At 42.1% G+C, this 25,926-nt stretch overlaps 3 protein-coding genes across 25 annotated transcripts in view; 2 read left to right on the top strand and 1 right to left on the bottom strand.

Moving 5' to 3' along the window:
- MED12L (mediator complex subunit 12L) overlaps positions 1-25,926 on the bottom strand; it is a 145,626-nt gene that overhangs the window by 32,215 nt on the left and 87,485 nt on the right. For 20 of the 22 annotated variants that reach the window (XM_067002309.1, XM_067002314.1, XM_067002311.1 and 17 more), the window contains 13 exons: positions 16,043-16,190; positions 15,333-15,451; positions 14,041-14,184; positions 13,327-13,490; positions 12,702-12,833; positions 11,363-11,590; positions 9,180-9,321; positions 8,207-8,327; positions 7,369-7,470; positions 5,308-5,421; positions 1,876-2,075; positions 1,117-1,305; positions 89-163 (listed from right to left, as the gene is read on the bottom strand). In XM_067002309.1, coding sequence (XP_066858410.1) covers positions 89-163; positions 1,117-1,305; positions 1,876-2,075; positions 5,308-5,421; positions 7,369-7,470; positions 8,207-8,327; positions 9,180-9,321; positions 11,363-11,590; positions 12,702-12,833; positions 13,327-13,490; positions 14,041-14,184; positions 15,333-15,451; positions 16,043-16,190 — 1,878 coding nt within the window. The remainder of the gene's footprint in view (positions 1-88; positions 164-1,116; positions 1,306-1,875; positions 2,076-5,307; positions 5,422-7,368; positions 7,471-8,206; positions 8,328-9,179; positions 9,322-11,362; positions 11,591-12,701; positions 12,834-13,326; positions 13,491-14,040; positions 14,185-15,332; positions 15,452-16,042; positions 16,191-25,926) is intronic. The other 2 variants (XM_067002310.1, XM_067002324.1) reach the window with 2 other exon arrangements.
- Positions 17,136-19,992, top strand: P2RY12 (purinergic receptor P2Y12). 2 transcript variants are annotated; one of them, XM_067002339.1, is made up of 2 exons: positions 17,136-17,272; positions 17,989-19,992. In XM_067002339.1, the coding sequence occupies exon 2, from the start codon at positions 18,970-18,972 to the stop codon at positions 19,990-19,992; it is 1,023 nt and encodes a 340-aa protein (XP_066858440.1). In that variant the 5' UTR covers positions 17,136-17,272; positions 17,989-18,969. The 2 variants fall into 2 exon arrangements, with proteins under 2 accessions (XP_066858440.1, XP_013054717.2); XM_013199263.3 differs by having other exon boundaries at positions 17,140-17,272; positions 18,952-19,992.
- On the top strand, positions 22,880-25,232 carry P2RY13 (purinergic receptor P2Y13). Its single transcript, XM_013199264.3, has 2 exons — positions 22,880-23,033; positions 23,553-25,232. The coding sequence occupies exon 2, from the start codon at positions 23,566-23,568 to the stop codon at positions 24,595-24,597; it is 1,032 nt and encodes a 343-aa protein (XP_013054718.3). The 5' UTR covers positions 22,880-23,033; positions 23,553-23,565; the 3' UTR covers positions 24,598-25,232.

The following is a 25,926-nucleotide window of genomic DNA, read 5'->3' on the forward strand; positions in this document are numbered from 1 at the left end:
GGTATGTTTGCTCATGGACTACGTTAAAATTTAACATTCTTATCTAAATATTTAATGCAAAAAAGTAAGTTTGAAAACAAATACTCACAGACTCCTTCATGCACTGCTTGATCATTAGTTGCAGCTCCAGCCAAGACTGACGGAGGGTCCATTGGTCTAAATTCTGTGAAAGAATTAACATTACAAATACAGGTGTCAACACTTCAAAGGTCTAAGGGGAAAAAAATATCTCATAATTGAATGTATTATATGCAAAAGCCTTCTTATAAGCAGATCATCACAATCAATACTCTTTTTAACAATCTAATGACATTCCAGAACATCAGACCTGTTCAAGAAACTACGTTAATGGTCCAACATTACTCAGTAACTGTGCAACTTTTCTGAATAAAAATCCTGCTCTCTGCAAAACACGAGTTTAGTTAAATACAAATACAGAAAATGCACTTAGTTTGTTCTTTAACAATTATATTTAACCATGGCATTGCCATCCAAATAGACACGTTTGTATTTAGTACAAGGCCATCTAGACATGATTAAAGTAAACCCAGCAGCCAAAGTGACTGTTTTGCAGAACACCAACCAATTTTTGTCCTGGTCTGGCTATTGCTGACTTGACACAGTTGAGATTTCACAGAAAATCCATTTTGTAAGTTTGAGGAATGAAATAGTCCTATAGTTGAATTTGAAGAAGTGATCAATTAAGGACCATGTGGATTGCATTTGAGCCTTTTCCACAGAGCAGGAGTGTCTTTCAAGCCACTGCTGTCATAGAGTCCTACTGAGACAGTATGCATCTCCACCTAAACATCCCCAAAAGCAGCTCCCTTTTCAGCAGCTCCCTAATGGCTGACAATGATAAACAGTAACAATGAGCATGCAGCACACTTGTTTCCTCCAGAACTGTGAAATCAGAGGTAGAGGTACCAGAATTCTGCAAGATGTTTACAGCAAAGACTAGAGATCCTGAGCACATATAATGTTTAAAGAAGAATCTAATGCTTGATTGCACCAGGAACTGCAAATCAACATCACTTTGTGCTGCTGCTGAATGACAAGTTACGAGTTAGTACCTCACAGGTGGTTTTTGCACCTTCTTTTTCTCCACTGCATTACCTGAAGTATGCGTTTGATGTGCTGCCTCTGAGGGTTGTCCCCCTCAGTGCATTCTTTAATACCATGAGGATAGCAGATAAGTTGAAGAAGTTTCTGTGCTTGTTTGTTTGAAAGAACAGGATCCAAAATAAGATCTTTGTCTGTGCACAGCCTCTCAGGTTCTTTTAAACAGTGTTCTCCAACCCATTCCTGTAAGTAACCAGATAACAGATTCAGAAGATAGTTTCAATGTTCAAATATTAACTTTTGTTAAGCTAAGCAGAAAAGTGATTTTCTACATGCAAAACTTAAAGGGAAATATGGTTTATCTGAGATTAGAAATGTCACCTGTCATTCAGTACCACCTGAAAGTATGACTGTTAACTGTTTTCAAAAATGAATTTCTTCCAAGCTTTGAAGAACTTCTATAGTTTGAAAGCAACTTTGTAATAAAACAAAGACTACTGTAAAAGCACTTTGAACAGACAGCTGATGGAGTGGTCCTACTGTCTTCTCAAAGTGCTTGAGAGTCGAGGTAGGAAAAATACCTCAGATCTGGTAGAGCATAGGGAGATGCCAACAACTAACTTAAGCCATTTTTTCCCCCACTAACATACTACTCAGTCTATTAAATGTCTCTGCTCCAAAACAGGAAACCCAAAGAGAACTCAAATATTTAAATATTTCAGCATTCATTTTATACCAAAATACGTTATCCTTTTCAAATAAAATACCATTGATTCTCTAAATGAAGACAGAAGAGTAGTTTTTACAAATTACCTGCTGGCAAATAGTTCTTAGCACATATCTAGCATACTCGCTTAAACTAGCGGTTTCTATGGAAACAGCTTTTCCACAAGATTTCAGTGTGTGAGAGGAACCCCACATTTCATCCTCATTGAGGTCTTCTAATAAGCCTCTCATAGTGAAGTCCTCACTCTTCATGGGGTTGACACTGTTGCTGCCAATCTCGGCATCACCTGCAGAGCAGAACCACAGAAGTACAGAGTGAACTTCATCCAAGGCCCCATGCCTCTAGACAGGGACATCCGCACAGGCACAGGCTAGCTGAGGAATAAAACAGGAGTGAAGCACTTGCTTTCAAAAAGAAAAAAAAAAAAAGGCAGCAATAAGTTTTAGTGATCTGAAAATCACTACGGCCAAAGTATTGTCCGTTTGCTTCATTTTGCATAGTATCTTTTTGATGGATATTTCAGAAGCAGAAAAAGATTTATACAGATCAAACACAACTAAAACCACCGTGCTCCACAGGAAAGTGGAGCACCTGTGAGTGCACGGACTTGCTTTGGCAGATAAGGAAGTGTTGAGTTACTCATTGTTCTCAGATGTCTGATTTTTCCAAGTCTTCTCTCTTACTTTGATTTATTAACACTCCACAGATCAAGAGACAAGTCTCGACTGATGGTGCCCTCAGTCATCTTACTATGAACTTCTCCACCAGAGGGATGGACCTTCATGGGAATGGAAAAGGGCAGCACATGGTGAGGGAGCCCTGGCAAACATGGGAGAGCTGATCCTCCCCACAAGGCACCAGCTCAGCTCTACGCCATCATCTGCCTGAAACAAGCCAGGGTGACCAATGGAGCAAGGAAAAGCAGTTAGGACATGACACAAAAAATCAGACCTGTAACAATTTATGTTAAAACTGATGTGTAAGGCTTTGCAACCGTGGACAAGAAAGTAGATGCAACTACAGCACGTAGAAGTGGAGAAAATAGCCCAAACTACTGCACATAACACCCTAGAGCCTGCGAGGCCTTCCAGGAGCGTGCAGGTGAAGCAGGCTAATATAGCCAAATGTGTTCAGTCAGCACAAACTCCTGTGGATCATACCTGTTTGACCATATATGATAGTTATCCCCCAGAAAACCTCTCAGTTTACTATCAACTAATATGGCATGACAAGGCAAAATGGTTTGTTTCAGTGCCACATTAAATATTTACTCTTTTAAACACACACTTCCGCACCATGGCCTCTGGTTATACATTATGCTAGGATATATTCCTAAAATCGACAACTACCAGCAAAATATTAAAATAAGGAGACTGACGGCGTAAATACGCCTTTCAGGAGCTGTGGCCACATGCCTGATTGCCACACACTTACACAGAGTGCCCAAAGCACCATGGTGCACCGGGTCCTCCTGTGCACTCAGTTTTCCCATCTCTGTTTGTGTTCCCTGGTACTGCATTATCCCAGACAAAAAATGAGTTTTTAATAGAGGTACTGCTAACAAAAACAGTCAATACCTGCAAACCCACCCTAGTTTCTTAACTAGAGAATGACTCTTAGGTAAATGGCACACAATCCTTCTGTAACAAGACTGATCTCATATCTAACACCTTATCAAAACCAGAGTCCCAATGTGCTGTGACAAACCAGCCTGCAGGACGGGCTGTGACATTTCATCCCCCTCCCTGGGTCAGCTCTGCACAACTGGACCACCAGGCTCACCCAGCCCTCACTGCAGCGAGCACGCTGCTGCCCTGACCTCCCCTGACCGGCCCACTGCAGCACCAGGGATCAACTCCTTACAGAGGGGTGAGACAGATTAAGGAGTGCTGTCACTCCTGAGACAGAATATAAATCATTTTCTAATAGGCCAATAGCAAAAGAAAAAAATAGAACATATCCTGCGAAGTGAAAGCAGGTATTATCCTCCTATTCCCCCAAATCCAGGCAAATCCAAACACCCGTGTACCACTGAACCAATGGCAGGTAGAGCAGACACATAAGCCCTGCAGAACCCAAAGAGCAGGACAGGCTCATTACGAGGGATATGGGAATTGGGCCAAAGGACAACACGTGTGAACAGACAGCAGCAGCGAAATGGCCACCCACAGCCTCCCTGCACTCAAGCACCTCATTATCTTGTGAACCATATCAGGCAACCATGTAAGGCCCGAAATCTGCACCTGTGATGGACACGTGGGAGGAAGCTGGCAGGCAAACAATACGACGAAGAGATCGATACCGAGGCACACATGAAGCTAACACCATCCCTGAACACTTTGATAAAACTTGTGAAGACATTTATTACACCCTAGAGCAGTTACCTGCACAACATCATCTTTCACTGTGGGTAGGGACTGTTGCAATTCTGTGCTGATGAAGCTTCTTGATTAGAAATCCATGTTAGAAAAAACAGTTATCACATATCTGTTGCTTTTTCTCAGCCTATCAAGTATAATTTTTAAACAATGCAGGGTACCAAAAAGGGACATCTTCCAAATATAATATTTTGAGTATAGGAGATGAGTTGCAGTGAAGACAAAAATAAACTCTGTGTCCAGATCTTCCTTCTTATCACCCTGCATCAAGACCCTATTCAAACCATGTCCCTGTGTAGGGATGAAACAGCAAGTGTTCACACTGCACAGTATTAGTGAAGAAAAATAGCAGATCTCAGCACTCTGAAAAGCAAGAGAACATAGATAATGGCCATAAACGTATTCCAAGCTCACTTTCAATCTATCAGTCCATCCCTGCTAGCTATTTCCTTAACTTCTTTCCCAGTATAGTCACGTCATTAAGGACTATGAGGTTTTTGAGAGTTCTGAGACACTGGCCAACAGAGAACATAACATTAGTACTCTAGCTGGAGGTATACCTCTGCTGGTATATGCACATCTGGGAGATCTTGTTTGTTTAATTGGACATTTACTTAGCTCCAAAAATACACATCACCGTAGCTCCCCAGAGCTTTACCTGAACTTAAGCCAAATCAAAACTCTGAGATAGTTATTTGTTTGAATAAATAATACACTCCTTGTTCATGGAGAGTTGCTTAGTAGTGATTCTTTTTTAAGTTTCTCAATGACTGACAGACACAATTTGTGGAAAGCACAGAAAAAGGTGGGAAAAGTGATCTGAGACCTTATTTCCTCTATATACTTGAGCGTGACTTGCCTGAATTTGAAGTCTACTGGGACTTGGTGGCAGGGGAGGTCAAAATGTGAAAAAGCCACATCTGCTTAAAGGTTCATCAGCTGGGGCTGACTCACCAGAGAAAAATCTGTCTCTTGACCTGTGGGGGAAACACGACTCACATGCTACAGAAGCACAGACAGCATCTACGTTTTTCTTCTGTCACCGGCGCTTTTCTTTCCCAGTATATGTGAAGTAGCACTGTACAACTTTAACCCAAGCCCTAGAGCAAAAACATTATGCATGACTCTGCATAATCTTACCAAGCATCAAAATTGCTTTTAGGACTGCAAATACAGCTCCCACTTCTATACTGTTGTGAGCAGCAGCCAAGAGGTGACGATCACAAGAAGAACGAATTCCAGGAAATAATTTCCCTATGGAAAGAAGAGCAAATCTTGTGGAAAATGTTTATGCTTTAGCATCTAAAATTTCCTTCGTACAAAATCCTTTTCATCCAAAACAGCTATAGAAGCACAATAACTGAATGAAGAATTGAATGTCATAACTGAAGCTGAAGACCAATGGGTAAGTCATTAAAATCAAGTGGGGTACATGGTATTCCGGTTTTGGCTGAGATAGTTAGTTTTCTTCGTAGTAGCTCGCATGGTGCTATGTTTTGGATTTGAAATGAAAACAGTGGTGATAACAGTGATGTTTTTGTTGCTGCTGAGCAGTCCTTACAAAGTCAAGGCCTTTCTGTTTCTCACACTGCCCTGCCAGCAAGGAGGCTGAGGACGCACAAGAAGTTGGTGGGGGGTGGACAGTCAGAGGGCACTGAGGGCATGTCAGAGTGATGGCATTTGTCTTCCGAAAAAAACTTTACGCATGTTGAGCCTTGCTTTCTTGGAAATGGCTGAACATCTGCCTACCAATGGGAAGTAGTGAATGAATTCCTTGTTTTACTTTGCTTGCATGTGCAGCTTTGGTTTTATGTATTAAACTGTCTTAATCTCAACCCACGAGTTTTCTCACTTCTGCATTTCCAATTCTCTACTCCCCTAGGGTGTAGAGAGTGAGCAGTTGAGTGGGGTTCAGCTGCCCACCTGGGTTAACCCATGCCACATTGTTGTGATGTATTAATAACAAATATTAAAATCAGCTATAATTACTTAAATAGAAAAAGGAGCCTGTCATTTCACTGTTTCTATATAAACAGCGAATTTAGCCACAATGAGACGCTGAAGTGTATTTTGGTTTTGACTTCGCAGATGTAGGAAATGACTTCCTTTGCCTAGTCTTCGTAACAAATGAGGCAAAATTAATTAATATAAATGCCTGTTGCACAGTTAAGCCTAATCCTACAGCTCAGAAGCAGACTGCAAAAGCCATCAGTGAATGCTTCTTCTGACTTCAAGGAGAAGATACACAGACTGAAAGATAGGGAGGGAGAAAGGAAAGACCAATCTACCACCTTTCTGACACGGTCAGCTGAGCCATACGCAATAGAAGTCTGCAACATAGTCACATCTTGTTTGATTTGTACTACCTGCTAGAGTTCTAACATGATTCTCCCTTTCCATTTAAATTAATTTCTATTTCTAGGGAAGCCTGGAGCCACGTAATGTATTTCTGTTATTCAGACAGTATTCACAGCCTTTACTTATTTTTTTCAAACTTGTTAAGTGAGGTTCATTCATTTCTGTTGAATGAAGAATGTTGAAAAAGAAGCTACTATTGCTTTTAGATGGAAAAACTTGACGTCACTTAAGACGTCCTTATTTAAAATAATCTATTTCAGTTTATTTTTGCCATAGAAATAGTCTTGTCATCAAGTTTGCTGAAATGTTTAGAAGTCAAAACACATGTTATTTCAATGGTTATTTCATTTTAACTGTCAGGTGCTTGTTCCTTGCCCTATTCCTTCCTCTTTTGGTCTGTGGCAAAACCACCTAAGTCAGACCACAGAATATTAAAATTTTAAAAAATTATTTAAAAAATCCAAAAAATCCAAAAGGAAAGATACATTAATGGATTTTGAGAAATGTTTTCCTCGTGTTTCTTCTGTTGGACTAGATGTTTTACTGTGCCTTACTTAAAATCACATATAATTTCAGTTTACACACAAGGCTACCAAACTGCGTTATGTGTATCCCTATCAGTTTCTGTATCACTGCAGGATGACCCACATGCAGCACGGGCACACAGGACATTTTTCAAACAAATAAGAATAGCATACATCACCTTTTAACTAGTGAAAAATCCGTGATTTTAAGCAGGCTGTAATTTCTAATTGCACCATGGATATTTTCACATATGAAATCTGAAGCCACCAAAAACCATCCAGATTCTGAAATGAAAGGACCATGCAGCAGGCAGCTTACCCGTTTCCTGTGGAAAGAGGCAGACCTGGGGTGTCCTGAAGAGGTGCAGGAGGAGCCGACAGGTCATCCTGGCCCCAGGCTCAGCATCTGGATCCCCGCAGGCTATGGAATATGGGACATGGACATTGGGCATCTACCCAGGACCTCACAAGTCACGCTGGCAGGCCTGGAAAGGTTCTAATTCACAGCCCCATTTTAAATGCAAATACAATAATTTCATCAACAGGAATCAGCATTTATGGCCTTCAGTCATTAAAAAGAAAAAAAAAAAAACACAGGAAAGAATAGTATGATTTTTGTTAAGCAAGAGACCTAATTAATGGCAGAAAAGAATACATGGCTAAACTGGCTTTTGATAGCCAATGAAGAAATAAGAAAAACAAATCCAGACAGAAAATGAAAAGAAATGTAATGTGGCCAACAACGGGGACCATAGCCACTGTACTCCTGGGTAGATGCAAAGATGGTGCCAGAGAGAAAATGTCAACATCAGGCACTGATGCCAGAAGGAAATGAGAGAGAAATGCACACTGTGGGCTACAGAAGATACATAGAATGGGTGAGCTTCCAAAATGTTTCATAGCACAACCCAAGTAGATCTGGCAGACATTTGGTGATACTGCATAACAGAAGAGGACAGAGCATTGTCAGCAACTCTGACAGCACTTGTCAGCTGTGGGTTCTCTGATCTAACCTGGCATCACTCCTTCTGCAAACTGCGGGGACATACATGCTGTAACGTACAACAGGTGGTGTTTCACTACTTATTCAATCATTGGAAGCTCGCTAAAAAGTCTTAAGTTTTTTGTTCTAAGTTTTTCTCTTGATACATTCTTACCAGCTGCAAGAAGAGAAGGCAGTGCAACGTGCTGAACTACATCCTCCAGAGAAAAGCACTGCCGGGCAATCAATATAGCAATGAAAGTGGCCAGGGAATCGTGGAATGACAGGTCACTCACCTGGAAAGAAAAACATTGCGATGCTTCACATGACAGTGCACACCTCGCTGCCATGATTATTACAGAATTAACTATTAGAATAAACAGTAAAATGTATACACATAAGGATCTGTCTCCACATTTTAGTGCATTACCAAACTTTTAATGACAAATAATGATAGCTTTGAACTTAATTTTAACACAGACCTATTTCAAACAGCACAAATAAATTCCAAAATAAAACCCACTCGTCTTACAAAAACCTGGGAAAATTTTATCACTTTATAAAAATTGATAACACCAACACTCATTCCTGAGCTTAAGGACAAAAATATGTCTCCAATGTACACAGCTGCAATCTGTTCCTAAACTACAGATCAATATATTGGATCAGATATTGAATAACATTAGGCACCATAATCCTGCTGACTTAACAAGGCTATGGTAACTTGTATCAGGTGAGTAAAGAACAGCAAAATGTACCACAAACTCTACAATTTAAGAGCCAACACCAGACACAGGGTCTTTAAAATAAAGAGTTATTTACACATCCATCAGCACTTCAGAAAAAGTATGCTGACATCTACTCCTTTCCAAGAGCACCTCCAATATTCCATAACATTCCATATTAAAGTAAGAAAAAAATGCTGATAAAGAGAAATCCCTAAGCACTGCTCAAATTTTACATTCATGCTGAAGATGTAGGAAAGAATAAAAATCAATCAGGAATCTCACGAAATGCCTTGAAAACTAATGGACATAGGACTAACTTTGTGCCCAGCATTATGCACTGAATGGAGACCTTACTATACCTCTAAGTGCACCCGAGGTAAATAAGTTTAACAGATACTTCAGAAGACAGCGTGGACTTACATCGACGCTGCAGAGCAGATCATTGAAACCCCACACATGATTTGAAGAGCAGCAAAGAGCTTTGACAACCCCTAGCCACTCTGAGCTCAGCACCGTGCAGCATGCCGTCAGCTCCGCACAAAGGTTTGCTATGTCATTAATCCTACGAGAGAAGAGAAAAACAAATACAGAAGCAAGATCTTTTGAATACAATTAATATTTAGGTCAAAGGAAATCGGTGTTTGACAGCTGAACCGGTGTTTCCTTGCTTAAGGGTAGGGTAATGTCCAAAGGTGATTCTGCTACTGGTACATGTAACCTAGTGCAATTCGGCTGCGGACAACTGCCGCACCTACAAACAACACGCAACTTGTAGCCCGCAGCTTGCATTCACACACAGCAGCACGGGGCCTTTATTTTCTGTAAGCCCAGCTCTGTACACCTTGCCCTGGTACTCGCTCCCCTGCCTGCACTAAGCTGCCCAGAAGGAGGGCCGGAGAGCCAAAGCCCCGCCGCCCGCAGCCCCCCATGCAGACGGACGCCCGCCCTCCCTCCCCTCAGCACTGCCCTGCAGGCAGCAGCTCTGTCCTCGCTCACGCCGCGGTGCCACCGGGCAGCGTGTGGTGCGTGGCCCCAGCCCCCAGGGCACGGCGCCAGGCCAGTGCTGCGGCCTAGGGGGAAGGAGAGAGACACGAAATCAGGCGGCATGAATGGATTTCATTTGACCGACTGCATACTGCGCAGCGTGTGATTCAGTGTGTGACTCAGAGTTGGGTAACACTTCAGAAAACAGAGCAGAGCTGACTCATCCCAGTGCAAGTTATTTTTTCCCTGTTGCACAGCGAAACTCGCTCAGCCACATTTGGATGTTGCTGGTCTACAGAATCGCCGCTTCTTGGCTGCTCTGCCCTCCAAAGATGCCCCCCATTTCCTGGATGGCTTCAGGCTGGGGAAGAGGAGAAGGGTACAGGAACAGCACACGCTTTGGGCAGAAGCCGATCAGGAAAAGAAAAAAAATCCCCATTTCCTCCGGTTTTGTGATCTGTCAGTAACCTTAACAAAGATGGTCAGCTACTGCTGCACCTAGGCCTAACTATCAAGACTAAGAATTCCTTACTAAAAATTGGAACATAATTAGAACAGAACAGCAAATTCTGGTGATTTTCATTGTTTAAGAGGAATAAAAGTGCTGGAGGCAGGAATAAATGCTAGATCCAAAATCGGTGCCCACTTCAACCTGCATCAGGGACTGCAGAACAAGAAACTAGGGCAAAAAATTTCAACACTGTAATGCCGCATTTGCACAAGAAGACGGTCTATATACAGAGGAAGGAGGAAGCAATTGAGAAAAGAATGTATGAATTATGAAAGAAAACACTGTCAGTGTAAACCTCAACACTGATGTTAGTATATTTACTTCACGAGTTCTTCACTGTACTTCTTGTCAGTACTTTGAGATCATCTAGAAAGATCTAACAGCCGTAAGATCCAAGAAGTGACACACAGGATCAGACAGAAGCTGCACTGTATGGTGACAAAAGTCAGCACCTGCTGGTGTCAGAACACAGCCACTGCAAGACAAAGCAGGAAAACCTGCTAAGTGCTGATCTCGTCCTAAACTTTAGTTGTTGGAGAGCTGATGGAACCATGCGCCATGAGGTCTAAACTACTCTTAAAATGTAACCGACAGTTGTTATAACCCTAGTAGCTTCTACTTAAAAAAAGTTAATACTTTTTACAAAAGATTTTTTGACACATTACATATTACCCACAAAGATGAATTTCACTATGAAAAATTAAATTACAACATTTAACGATTTAAACATCAATTGCATCAGAAGAAGGAAGCAACCTAATGCAAAACCTTCTTTCATTTACAGGCATCTGATGGGTAAGCATTGTGCTGGGCCATCCTACCCGAAGCAGCACACCTACTGATACAAAAAGCTTACTGCTTGTCCTACAGTGAGTACTTCCTACTCATTAATCCCTTTCGTTAAACTATGCAGATTGATTCTATGAATGAAAGTCAAGGGAAACTGACAAAATAAACTTTCAGCAATAACAAAGAGTAACAAATGAAAACAATTGCAACAAAGACACAAAGAATTGCAACAAAGACACAAAGCAAACAGGCAAAAGGAAACCTCACCTGTACCATGTAAAAATCCATACAGTTCCAATTCCAGAAGGGTTTGCCTTACCTTCCTGCATCTTGATGCCCCATACACACATTCATTAGTGCATTGCAGACAAAGCTGTAGCGGTTGGCTGCGTTATCACTCAGGATCTTGCCCAGCATTGAGTAGTTAATGCTATGAGCTGAAGGATTCTCGATAAAATCTAGCATGAACTCTGGGTCCCACAGCAGATTGGAATTTGAAGGCTGAACATTGCTGTATATTGTTTGCTTCACCTTAGAACAGGCACTACTGAGGACCAAAAAAGAGAGAGTTGCCCAAAAAAAAAGTATTTTGCACAAATATTATTGAACATACCATGTGGGATCAGAAAGTCCTAGTTTGATTACCATTCTGTACACAATCTCGTTTTTATAAGAAGCTTCTATGACATCTACTGCCATGGTGAGTGGCTGGATAAAGGAACGCACATGCATTCCTTTTGTGCAGTAACTTCCCAGAACACCACAGGCCTTTCCAGTGAGCTATAGTGGTGCTTCTTAACACTGCTCTCCCTCCTCATTTGTTATGACACAATGAACTGGAGCAGTGGTAAGCAGAACTAGTTACAGAAAAATGTAAGAACTTATCTAAATCACCGCCCCATATCTAGTAATAATGTGATACAATTGACAACTTTTTGAAGGGTGAGGTCAGTAAATAGAGAAAAGATACACAAAGGTCATGTTTTGGCGTTAAAAATTATGACAAAAGACCAAGAAATAGTAAAGGCTAGCAATACCTATATGTTAATTTGCTTTCTTTGGTGGTGGTGGTGGTGGTGGTGGAAACAGAAAAATACTATTAGAGAAGAACATAAATTTCACACACAAAATAGTCTAAGGAGTGTTTGTCTCAAGTGTTAGATCTTATACCATAGCTGGGAACAGCATCCACACAAAGTTCATTGATTTTGTTATTTTCCATCCAATGTTGGAAGAATTTTGGTCAATCTGTTGCAGCATTATGGAAAACAAACCAGCCACATTAAAATCTATGAAAGCGAAGGCAAGAGGAGGGTCCAAAGCTGTGTCACGGTTGCCTCAGCAGCTGACCCAATGCCGATGGTCCCCACTGCCCTTGCACCAGACGTGCTCGCTGCACTGCTAACCACAGCACAGCGAGGAGGGCCCAGGCCATTGCTCCTCCACGGCAGGTACTGGCACAAACACAAGGACTTCATAGGCTCAGGTCCACGTGCTGTGCTGCCGCACTTGGCACATGCAATAGGATTTCATCCATAAAGGTAAAGGAGCAAAGGCAACGGTGTATTTTCCACGGAAAGCAAACCGAACTGAAAACAGAGGAGTCTGCATCAGCCTACAGGTTAGGCAGTAATAAGAAAAATCGCGTTTCCACCCACCTGAAGAGGTCTCCAAACTTGCTTCTCAGGTGACTACAGGATACATACAGGTCATAGAGGTAAGCTAAAATACACCTTTCTGGGGAGGAACATTCTGAGGGATTAACAACATGCTTGACCACCCCACACAACCTGCAAAGATAGAAACCATTCTAAGTTCATCCCAACACACCTTAGAAATGCATCTCATACTGTTACATATTGTATAAACCCCATTAGCTAGGTAACACGATTACAAATGTTGCATCTACAAACTGATGGGGTCGTTTGAAGTTTGGTGTCACCTGTGAGTTTACATGGGCTCCAGAGAGGACAGAACTCCCTCCAGACAGGGGAGCCCAGGGAAGGATCGGGTGAATGGGTAGCAAACTGAGATACACAACTCCGACCTGTTCCTAGGCTACCAAGGGTGCAGGTCCTACCAGCAGGAGCAGGCTGCAGAGTTGAGCCATCTGCTCGACACTAGAGCAAGCACAGACCTGAGCTTGCTTGCAGCCTTCCAGCGCTGCTGCAGCAGCTTCCAGTGCCATGCACTGCTTGGTCTCACTACCTGAACCTACACACATTTTTTGTTTAAAAGAGAACAGCAGAAATACTTTTTTGGAAAAGTGTAGCTGCCACATACCCTTCAAATACTTGTGCAGTTTGCTCTGAGTTGAGAATGAGACAGGCGTGATAACGCCGCAGGACAGCAACAATGCAAACACACAGTCCTGTTGTGTAGCTTCCTGCCAGGCTGGATGACTTCAGCAGCAGCTCTGCCTCCACAACACTCAGCTCGTTCAGCAGCTAAAAACACATACACAAAAACAACCAGCTGAAAATAACTTCCAACTTAAACATGTAAAATAGGTGTTAAAAAAAAAATAAGGAAATACTATATGGCAAGCCAAAACAAAATCTTTTTCGCTAAAGAACAAGGGAAAGAGGCAGCAAAATCAACTGTTAAAGTACAGAACACGTCCCTCAGAACTATTTTTCAGAAGAACACAACATTTCTGGCACCTACATGCTTTACTGTGTAATAAGATGCTTGCACCTGAAACAGTGAAGCCCATACTAAAATACTTTGTGCTAAAATAATCCAGTTTTTTATTAATTATATATATATATTTTTAAAATAAAGTAGATCTGTCCACTGCCCGTAATGGTCAGAGAGTAGGACAGAAGGGGAAGTATCTGGGTAGTTTTTTCAGAGGTTAGGAAACCGAAACAGAGAAAGTCCTATGACAGCAGATCAGGAGAATATAATTGGTTTGTGTTTTTTTTTTCTGGTTTTACTTAAAAATGTATCACAGCTTTGCCTGATGTACCTATTAATAAAATTAACTCTTCTTACCTGTATTGCAAAGTCTATCAGTCCATTGATGTTCAGTGCTGGTTCCATGAGATCAAAGATAAGTTGTATATGGTGAGCCAAGGGAAGATGGTATGATGTTCCTGAGGCAAAACTAGTTATTTGTTCGAGAACATTACTGGAGATCTGTGAAAATAAATGTTGAAAAGTTGTATGGTAACTGAGGACTTCTCAGATATACTACTGTTCCAAAAATCCTAAATTTGTTAATTGGTAATAGCAAATTACAGCATTTTGCAGATAAAAGCACTAACAAATCATGCCTAAGTATAGAGTATATCTTTACCATCATGCAAGTCAGTTGTAACACTTTTATTTGCTACATAGACAACGCAGAAAAATGCTGGTCTACTGCTTTACAGCTAAATGTCAAATTGCTATTAATATCTACAATAATTAATTTTACTCTGTGGGATCTTTTCAAAATTCAATTTTTGTTTAAAGGAGAAACAAAATCTATTTTCATCCTACTGTATTGTGCTTTTTTATTGAAATAATTACTCAAACGATGTCCTGCAAACAAAACGTAATGAATTCATTCAAAACACCAGATCTAGTGATGTGTTATAAATTAAGTATCAAACATGAACTTCTTTTACTTTGTTTCTTAGGCTAGCCTGAGTTTATTGAAAAATACTTTAAAACAGTAACTAGAAGTAATGAAAACCTATGCAGATACATTTGCACACAAGTCCTGATATAAACCAGGAAAACAGGCTTGTCATTTAAAATAAGTTATGTTCTCAAGTCAGCCACTAATACAGTTTTTTAACGGCAAATGTTAACTATAAATTTAAATACCAAGAAAAGAACAAACTGTACTATCCATCTGTTTCTCAGACAGTTTGTTGCACAAATACACAGAAAATATCTCACCATCCTTCATGCACGCAGATGCAGTAACATACCTTTTACATACACGAGAGATTGACTGATAGGTATCTAATTTACCAGTGATCCCTAAACAACGATGTTAACTGAAAGGTAAAACTGAATTCAAATTTTTCAGTTAAAAAATCATGACACCTGTAACAGCCCTCAAAGCTTCTTAAAATTAATAAAAAAGTCCTAACAAACCAAAACAAAACAACAAATACCTACTGAAGCAGATATTTTAAAATACCAGTGCAGCATTTTTTTCTCTTGCCTTCAAAGAAGCAGTGCTCTCAAAATTCTTGGTACATACAAAACATTTCTAAAAACCTAGATTCGCTTCCTATTTGATCTCTCTATGGCAGAATATAAAAGGCTACAACTTTATACATGGGAAGTACCTGAGATGTCACCTGATGTTGATCAAAATATGACAGTTGCTGTAGTTTTGTGAATACCGTCTCAAGGGTTGGAAATGCTTCTTGTTTGTTCTTCCTGGCTTTTTGCCCTTCATCCCCAACTTAACAGATAAAAATATTATTTTGGTCATTTTATATTTAATGGAGCCCTAGTAGCTCTGCAATATTACTGCTACACAATTAAAAAAATTTAAAGCTTCACTCATGACTACATAAAACCTTTTTTCTCTCAGTTTTCCGTTATACTTGGGGAAAATACAGAGCATAGCAGGTAACAATGTAAAAGCTACTTTAAGGTTATTCCAGTGCAAGAAGGCGCCATTCAATAATAACTGAAAAACAGTCACATTGTTTTACTAGGAAGGTAAGGAATATGTATGTAAGGGCTGGCCAGTATCTCGTATTTGAGGCTTTAACCTAACGGCAATGTTGACAGCCAAATTGCTATAATGTCAAATAGGGATTTCTAACCACAGCATAGGGACTTCTAACCACAGCAGCCTTCTCCTGTCCCGGTGCCGCGGCACAGCAGGTGCACCCCGTGCTGTGGGAACGCGGTACCTCGCCCAGTGATGGGGAAGGGGATGAAAGCCAAGTTACATGATCAACATGCGCGGCTTCCAACTTGCTGAGCACCTCAGCTCCCATGACCTTCTCTACAGGCTACCATACAGCACTGTTAAAGCATTTACCACCCGTTTCAGTAGTACTCTTCTTATTCAGAATTTTCAGGATGTCTTTGGTAATCTTCTTCAATTGATGTCTCGCTTCGTCACGCTCCTTACCGACACCGTAAAGAAGAATCATGCGCTGGTTACACTCATGACTTGAAGATTCATCCTGAAAAGACCAGAAGGAGTGAAGCCTCTTTTCTTTATCTGTTTCTGTTATCAGTTGCAGAAACCCAATAGCCCAGACTGCAATAAACAATAACAAACTCTTCATCACAAAAAGCACCTCATGTGATTATTCATATGGAGGAAGTCACTGACAAGGGTTAAAATACAGAGGGAAAAAATGTAACTTGGTATTATGAATTCTATAAGTATCTATGAAGACAGAGTCAGAAGATGCTTAAGGATAATCACCCTTAGCTGCCCCATGGATTGATATTCAGTAGCAAGTCAGTAAATAAAAGACAAAATGTCTAGAAACTGTATCACTTCTCTTGCTATGTACAAATCCATTAAAAAGAAGATGCAGCCCAACAAAACTGTGTTCTGTACATAAAAAAGAAACAGACATATTTAAGTTTACTTAAATTCTAAATGGTTATATTTAGTCTTCTACTAAAATATATTCTATAATGTTGATGCACAATAACTTAAAAACTTGGAGAACTGATTTGCAAGTCATATAAGGTGTAAATATTTCGTGCAGTTACCTTCTCCAATGACTGTTTCTCTTTACAGAATGAGACTACTTAAAGTTTTCAAAGAGATAAGGCTGTGTACAAAAGTCATACTAAACAGCACACACCACACAAATCACAAGGCAAAAAGATAGTAGGCGGAAGTGCACTGTACGCTCAGAAAGTTGCAGTCTTACAAAATACATGACCTCTTTTAAAAATAGTGTCTCTGTCAAAAGCAGGAAGTAAACCTCACATTATCTATAAAATTCTATTTCACTCTCTGTTCTAGAGGAAACAAAAGGAGAAGCACTGACAGCATCACCTGGAACTTGCAGCTGTCTCTCTGGCTGAGAAACCAGTTCAAGCCAGAGGAAGGTCTAAGTGGCAGAACTGGGATGTGAAGCTGTTCCTCCAGCTTCTCCGGGCTCCCAGGGACTTGCACATGAACACTCCTGCCCGCTGCCACAGTGCGGAGCGAGAGGAACCGCAGGCGACCCTCTGCCAGCAACGCAAGCTTCCCATCACAGGAAATACACGAGATTTCATCACTTCTCAACAGCACACTACGGTAACCTCCTCTGCTTTCTAGTTTGTTTGTTGTGTTTTTTTTTCCTGATATTGTATACCTAGTGAATACTTATTTTGTTAGAATGACAGCAGCGAAATCTGCCATGTGCTTCACAGCAAAGCAGATTTAGAAATTCCTCTCTAAGTCTTACAGACAGAAATAAAACTTTGCAGATCTGTGAGAAAAATGCGGGGGATGCTCAGGCACTGGCTGACAAAGCTTCAGCTCCTCCAGGCGCCTTATTTTACAAAGACAGAGATTGCTCTGAAAGATAGCAATTTTTACAATCGCATCAGTACACACCCGAAAGCCGCTCCTTTTGTAATACCAAACTGACCGATTCAACACCCCTGCCTGGCTTCTTCTTGCAACCAGTTTGGATCAAACCCGATCAGACCGAGGCTTTCAGATTAGCAGCAAGTTTTCCACTGAGTCCCTGCTACGAGTTACGTGGGTGCACACGGGCGGGTGCTTGCGGTAACAGGCCGGGCGATGCGCTCTGCGGGACGGCGCCAGCGGCTGGGCGCCAGCAGCGCTGCCGGAGGCCCGTGAGACACCAGCGCTCCCACACTGCTTTGGCACTGTGGTTCAAGCCAGCGAAGTTTGAGATCTATCTGCAACATGACATTTGATAAAGCATCTGATTTAGAAAAATGACAGGATAAACTAGTAGTGAAGTTATACATTAATACTTATAATATAAACACCTTTTACAGACCGTGCTGGCAGTTGTGGAACCACTGAAGTAAGGTGCCGCTCGCTACCTAATTGCTGGCATGCACACCCAAAGAGCAGCCACTCGTGTCTCACCTCTCTCCCCCTGGAAGCAGCACTCAGGGACTCGGGGGGGCCACGTACACCCCCTGGACCCAGCCCCGTGTTGGAAGCAGGTCTGAGGGCAACAGGCGGCAGCCTGCAAGTGGCCGTTCCCACTGCCTGGCAAGGGGCATGGGGGGAAAGGGAGAGAGCAGCCTCAAGGGTAACCAACAGCCAGGCTGGAGTAGTGCCTCTGGGAAACAAAGACAGCCAGCCAAGCAGAAAGAAAATAAAAAAGGGACTTTTGATTACTCTTTACTTCAGCCTGGCACTGTTAAATCTGCAGTCAAAAGGAGTTTAACTGCCATCTCTTTTCCACACTAAGAAGAGGATGTGGAAAAGGATGTTTCTCCTTCTTCCTTGTAAGAAAAGGAGGTAGTTTGTACAGACGCATACCAGACAGTGAAATGGCAGCCCTGCCGGCCCACACGACGGCCTCACTGCTGCTGCACTGAGCTGCTGCAGGCCGCCCTCCCCGCTCACGGCCCTCGCCGCCCGGCCCAGCCAGGTGGAGCTCGGCCTGGGGGGGGTCCCGCCCGGGGGTCCCACCCGCCCAGCCCCTGCCTGCAGCCCTCTGGCCGGGCAGGAACGCTGGCAGAGCAGGATGGCAGGTCACCGTGGCTCCTGGGTCACAGAAGAGCAGACCAGGCCAGGCCGCCTCACAGGGACAGCTGTGCCCAGTGCCAGCTCTCCCCCGGCACAAACCCAGCATCCTTGGTTAGATGAAAACCCACCTGGCAGCAGTCAAAGTCCCACTGGAAATGTCCCCAATACAAAAATTAAAAATAAACTAAAAAGGCTGAAGTCTCGCAATAGATATAAGCCCCACTTTGTTTATTTTTTCTTTTGTTTGTTTTCACAAGGAGGGTGGAAAAGACAAAATGCAAATGAAGGCCACAAACTTCAGCTACTCTGGCAACGGCAGCAACTGCAGCAGCGATAACAAAATCAGTCAGGTCATCTTTCCTTTGCTTTACACACTTCTCTTCCTGGTGGGTCTCACTATGAATGGCCTGGCAACGTGGATCTTCTTTAAAATATCCAGTAAATCCAATTTCATCATCTTCCTCAAGAACACTGTCATTTCTGACATCCTCATGATCTTGACTTTTCCATTTAAAATCCTTAGTGACGCAAAGTTGGTACCGTGGGTGCTGAGAGGATTTGTGTGCCAGGTCACCCAGGTCATATTTTACTTCACCATGTACATTAGCATTATGTTTCTTGGGCTAATAACTATCGATCGCTATCAGAAAGCCACTTCACCATTCAGAACATCAACCACAAAAAGCCTTTTCGGTGCCAAGATCCTGTCCACAGCAATCTGGATATCGATGTTTACTCTTTCATTACCCAACATGATTCTAACAAACAAGGAAAAAACACCTAAGAATGTAAAAAAGTGTGCTCTCTTGAAATCTGAGTTTGGCTTAGTCTGGCATGAAATCGTGAACTATATTTGCCAACTTATCTTCTGGGTTAATTTAGCAGTCATAGTTGTATGCTACATACTTATAAGTAAGGAACTGTACAAATCCTACAAAAGGACGAGATGCACAGGAAAAGCATCTAAAAAAAATGTAAATCTAAAGGTTTTTATCATAATTGCAGTGTTTTTTATTTGTTTTGTGCCATTCCACTTCACTAGAATTCCCTACACTTTGAGCCAAACAAGAGACGTTTTTGAATGCTCTGCTCAGAACACCTTGTTTTACTTAAAAGAGAGCACGCTGTGGCTGACATCACTAAATGCTTGCCTAGATCCATTCATTTACTTTTTCCTTTGCAAATCATTTAGAAAATCCTTGCTAGACACGCTATGCAAGCACACAGAATCGCCAGAACTCCGAGCACAGATGGCAGTGCAGAATGAAGGAGACGACACAGACGAGACACCACTCTAGCACGAAGAACTAACCATGTCCCTACCTGGCCACGTACGTTTATTTGGAAGGCAAGGAGAAAGCAGTAAAATCCTGCTGAAAGTTACCTAGAATTTTGCCATCACCTATACAAATCGCCCTACCGATGACACACAAACACACTGGAACCGACATCACTGGTTGCAGAAATGGCAAAATTAGAAAGCTTGAATAAAACAAGAGCACCATCTGATCATAGACCCCATGCTTGTCAGAATTTCTAGGAAAAAGTTAGAATTTATAGTTGGAGCTGCAAGAAAAAAATAAACCAGTCACGAAATGCTACAGAACAGAAGATGACCTGCAGAGATTTTGCAGAAATAGCTTAATTTGGGCCAGAGTAAAGTCCATGACAACACAAGAGCCAACAGATGCAAACAAAATCCACAATAAACATAGTTTTTAAATACACAAAGTTGTTACCTTGCATGCAACCAAAAGATAAACAGAAATATAGGACATACGTAGGTAAACTATTTATCTGTGCAGATTTTTGGTAACAGAGTAACATTTTGTTTACCTCATTACATGCTTGCAGTTCTTAATCCATTGACCAATAATTGGTTTATGTCAGAGGAAATTATTTCATAACCAGGCTTACCTTGATGTGTGTTCAGTCTTCAAATGCTTCACCTTATTATATGAAAAATAAAAAATGTACACTTTTACAGAGAACAAAATACTATATTGGAAAATGCACAAAGATTCAATCTACAGAATACTTAGATCTTAGTGAACGAAAAATTAATTGTAAAATCTTTACTAATTATTAAGGGCAGCCTGTTTGCACTATACAAGAATTGTAACCACTTACACCTTTCCATTTGGAAAAGTGGGAAAAAGGAGGAAGGTATTCTCAGGAACAATTATCATTATAATTACACATGAAAAATATGCAAGGCTAATGTAATAAACTATGTTTCATTTAGCATAGCTGCAAAACAGCTCCCAGTCAGAAAAAACGTTCCGTCAGCAAACAAGAGCTCAGACCTGCCCCAAGCCGATGTCCTGCCTACACCTCTCCAGCAGTCATCTGGTCCCTGGCAGGGCACAGGGAGCTTTCGAGATTGATATCCAACTTCCTAAAACATCAGAACACAGTTCACTTACTTCAGCACTCAGCCCTGGAGCTGATGCATCTCTTATAACCTGCCTGCCTAAATCAAGGATTTCACAAACTTTTCATGTACAGCTTACCCTGGTGTACAATCCAGCACCGATTACAATCAGTGTTGGGTTACGCTGCAGAAAATGGGGCACCATTATTTCCCTGAAACCAGCAGCATTGCCAGTCACTTCTGAGTGCATTTTTGGCAACCACCTGGGCCCAGGAGACTGACCAGCTCCCAGCTGATGCCTGAAAGGGACTTGTGGGATGCTCCTTTTCCACCCAACATCCATCCTCCACATTCTTTGCACATACACACAGATTTATTATTTAATTATCTGCCAGCTGCTTCTCCTGATCAGATGGTGTGTTCAAACAACAGATACTGCAGCTCTCTGCATACCACACAGATGTCGCTGATGCCGCACGCAGGCACTTAGTACCTGCCTCTGAAGTTGGGAGCATTGTCAGGGTGTAAGAGAAGAAAACGTGGAAGAAGCTGACTTGGAAGTTGGTAATAGGATGTTGCAACAGTCCATCTCAGCTTTATACAGTCTTCGAGGCATGCCCAGAAGTCAGGTCAGGCAGCCAGGGACACGTCAAGCTGATGATGTTGGCGAGGGTGACCGTCACTTGGTCATCCTCAAGGCACTGCGCTCTCTGCCAGACTTTTAACATCAACATCAGCATGTGCATGTACGTTAAACAAAATGTATATGCCAATACACGGACATTATCAGTACAGCCACAGACTGAGAACCTCAAAAAGCAATCCGCATCTGCCCACAGAAGGACGGCTTCAACATGAGCCCGTTCCCACACCAAGCAGGAAGCCAGAAACAGCTGACAAAACCAGAAGATAAATCACATTACTCAAAACATTCTGTTTACAGAGAAATGCATTAGATTCCAACATAATGCATAATAAATACATAATAAACACATAACAAATACAAAGCACACCATGAAGCAGAGGCAGCTTTTGCCAGAAAGGGAAAGTCTCTATATTCGGCATGCCATCTCACCTGGCCACACTGGCATCAAAATGAACCAGAAATGCCATTCTGAAGATCAGAAGAAAAGCTTGGGTTCCTGTGTGGGATTAACAATCCCACAAAGAAAATACACCTCACATTTTAAGACTGCTTTTTTTTTTTTCCTTCTTCTCTTCTCTGAATCTTCACCAGGAATTCAAATATTAATTATTGCCCAACCGATTTCAAACCTTAACTGCTCATTTCAGTGTAAACCATAAAAGACAAAGATGGAATGCATTTTTTCTTGCCTTCAGTGGTCTATCTAGCCAATTTCTCAAGCTACAGAGGGAGGGTACCATTTCTGAAAATGTCAGTGTACATGATTTTGTAGCCAAGTAACCCCACGGTGCTTCTCACATCCCATTGTAAGGGTAGCTTTGAGCAGACTTTCTGATGATGGATTTAATGCCAAATAGTACTGTCCAGATCATGGACATTCACACGCACAAGCTACATTTGAAGATTATCCTGGGAAACCATCAGGAAACGTTCTTTGTTCATTCTTCTCACATCTCTAAAGGACCCAAATAGTAATGGCACAGTGTAGTTGATCCACATAAACAAAAATCCAGACAACGTACCCACCTTCACAGATATGGCCGTTTTTTTCTTTGTCAGTAGAGAAGAAGGTAGTATACTTTTTGACAGAGACTGAAAGGAAGAGAAAGAGGCAACAGCAAACGTGATTAACTAACTCGGATGATAAGTGGAAATGAGGAAGGAAACAACACATCACCACCAGCAGAAAAAGTTTCTTCATTCTACACATTTCCCCATTCTTAATACTTTGCTTGAGGCTTCTGTCAGCAGAGGAACAGCAGATGAAGTGGAGATAGCCAAAGACCCCTCTCAAAACAGCTGCTGCCAAGTTTGCTCAGGTACTTGCACTATTGGAGCGCTCATCTGGTATGACGGGGCACTTGGGCATCTGGCTTTCAGATATAAGAGGCTGATAACCAGCGGTGTGCATCTTATTCTCAAAAACATTATTTAAATATGCGCTGAGAAAGGAAAAACGGTACATGCTTGGTACGAAACACCAGAATTCACCTTCCCAGAGGCACCTTGGTTATCAGCCACAACTATAAAATTTGTATTCAATGTTAAAATACGTGCCTACATAAAGACAAATGGTTCTCTAGGCATTGTGCTGTTATACCTTGCTATTATGTTATCTTAGGCCTCTATAATGATTATATACCATTTCAACTTTTCATTAGACATTAGTCTGTAAACCACTTAAACTTAAAGGTTTAGATTTAATATCAGCCAGTCTGTTTAATGCATGTTCCAGAGTTTTTGTGTAAATTGTATAAACCTGCTAATCACTGCCAGGAACATGTCATCTTGAATACAAACTGTTATGCTGTATGTTTTCTCTCTCCTTTTCACTCAAGTCTATTCTGGAAAATGGAAGACTTTGCGAACGAGAGTACCACCAGTAACTCCAGCGGAGCACCCTTCTCCACCCCATGCCACCGAGACACCAGAGTTACCCACGTGGTCTTCCCAGTACTCTATACACTCGTCTTCCTCCTGGGACTTGTACTGAACAGCCTGGCTCTTTGGGCTTTCTTCTATATTCCAAGCACATCAACTTTCATTGTCTACCTGAAAAACACCTTAGTATCTGATTTTATAATGACACTGATGCTTCCTCTGAAAATCCTGACTGACTCTGGCCTGGGACCATGGCAACTCAAAGCCTTTGTCTGTCGCTTTTCAGCCGTAGTATTTTATGACACCATGTATATTAGCATAGTGCTCCTTGGTCTCATTGCTTTTGACAGGTTTCTCAAGATCGTGAGACCCTTTGGGAAGTTCTGGGTGCAGCATGTGACCTCAGCAAAGATCCTCGCAGGTCTGGTCTGGCTCTTCTTCCTTGTTCTCTCTCTACCAAACATGATCTTATCAAACAAGAAAGCGACACCGCAGTCCGTAAAGAAGTGTGCCTCGCTGAAGAGCTACTTTGGACTCAAATGGCATGAAGCCGTCAATTACATCTGTCAGTTCGTCTTCTGGACTGTTCTCATTCTTATGTTTCTATTTTATGTAATTATTGCCAAAAAGGTATATGAGTCTTACATGAAAACACAGAAGAAAGAAAACAAAAGGGAAAAAAAGGTCAAGGGGAAAGTATTCATCATTTTTACTGTGTTCTTTTTATGCTTTGCCCCCTTTCATTTCAGCAGGGTTCCCTATACCCTGAGTCAAACGACAACCCGAATGGAATGCCGTCTGCAGAACCAGCTCTTTGTCGCTAAAGAAAGCACTCTTTGGCTGGCTGCCACAAACATCTGCATGGACCCTTTGATATACATGTTCTTGTGCAAACCATTTGTAGAGAAGATATTATGCAGGAGAGTAGACACACTTCAGAAAACAGTTCATACAAACCCCAAATCCGAACTGGACACACGAACATCGGCAACTGAACCTTGATTCTGTAGCTCATATTCATATGCGGATATTTGTAGAGAAGTTAAAAAATAATGTTTTACTTCTGCTGTAGAAAATTAAAGGGCAGTGGTACTGTAATACTACTACTAAATAAAAGTGGCACACTGGATTTCCATATTTATGCTCACAGCTTAGCTTTGATAGGCGAAAAGCTGTCACTCACATCGCCGCCCCAGATCTAACACTGATCTTCCCCCAGGCTCTGCCCTCTCATTGGGATCACCGCCACTAATCAAAGCTGGGGAAGCCCGACTGCGTCTTGGTTGTGCCTGCCCGGCCACAGTTCGGCTGCACTCGCACCACAGAGATCCGTACCACCTCAGTCAGACACTAATGCGACTTCACAGCTGTAACCACACCAGTCTGAATAAAAAAAACTGCATTGGTGATGCATAAAACTAACAGTGATCAGCTTGTAGTCTTGCATTGCTGTGCTGGCTCTGCAAAGTTAACAAGAACTAAAATGCCTTCGCTTGAGAACGAGATACCGAATAATTCTATGTGCTTTAAGCAAACAAACAAAAACCCTTTCTTATTAACACTTGAACATCTTACTGACTATAGATGCTTCTAATGATAATTTAGCTTTATTTGGGAATAAATCGCAGAGCTCTTGATTTTGTATGTCTGTAACTTTCCCCCTGGGTGCCAGCTCAGCTGGCAGGCTGTAGGGCAGGGAGGAGGAGCCGTACCTGACAGAGGGACATGCCCCATTCCCATCCCTCCCCGCCTCTCATACACATAATTACTTTCCTGCCACCTAACCCTGTTTCCTCATCCTTCCTCTCCACCTCTGAGGAGATGTTTGGGGAGGACACGGTTCTGCAATACCTCAGCCCCCAGGCACATGCCATGGCTGGTCGGCAGAGGACCCAAAACTGCTCCCCGCAAAAACCCTGAGCCGTGCAGCACGCACCCTACCTCACTGCTCACCAGCAGGGAGTGCCGAGGAGCGTCCCCTCGGTCGCATGTTCACCCTTCCCAGTGCTGAGTGGTGAAGAAAAGGCAGCAAGCAGCGCTGTCGCCCCACTCAAAAATCCAGCTCCAGCTGGCTCATGGTGCTACTCACCTCTCCATTAGCCATCCCACCAGGGGAGTCCAAATCTACCGTGCCTAAAGAGAAACTGCTTGTAACCCAAAACCCTGACATTTATTCCACTGGTACTTGTCCCTGACATACCCACCACCCCAGGGGCCACCTCTTCATCATGCGCTGCCCAGGCGATGTGGCATTGCAGAAGGGGCCTCAGGGAAAGCACCACAACTTGCTCTCTTCCATCACCCCTACAGCTTCTTGTAACCGCCTTCACC

This window comes from Anser cygnoides, chromosome 9, assembly GCF_040182565.1.
Source record: "Anser cygnoides isolate HZ-2024a breed goose chromosome 9, Taihu_goose_T2T_genome, whole genome shotgun sequence".
Taxonomy (NCBI): Eukaryota; Metazoa; Chordata; class Aves; order Anseriformes; family Anatidae; genus Anser; species Anser cygnoides.

What these genes read in the sequence shown, in the direction of transcription:
- P2RY12 (XM_013199263.3), top strand. Translation starts at nt 17,147, where the DNA reads ATGAACACTCCTGCCCGCTGCCACAGTGCGGAGCGAGAGGAACCGCAG. An exon ending in CTTCTCAACAGCACACTACG is followed by an intron (nt 17,273 to 18,951) that starts GTAACCTCCTCT and finishes TGTTTTCACAAG; the next exon opens with GAGGGTGGAAAAGACAAAAT.
- P2RY13 (XM_013199264.3), top strand. Translation starts at nt 23,566, where the DNA reads ATGGAAGACTTTGCGAACGAGAGTACCACCAGTAACTCCAGCGGAGCA.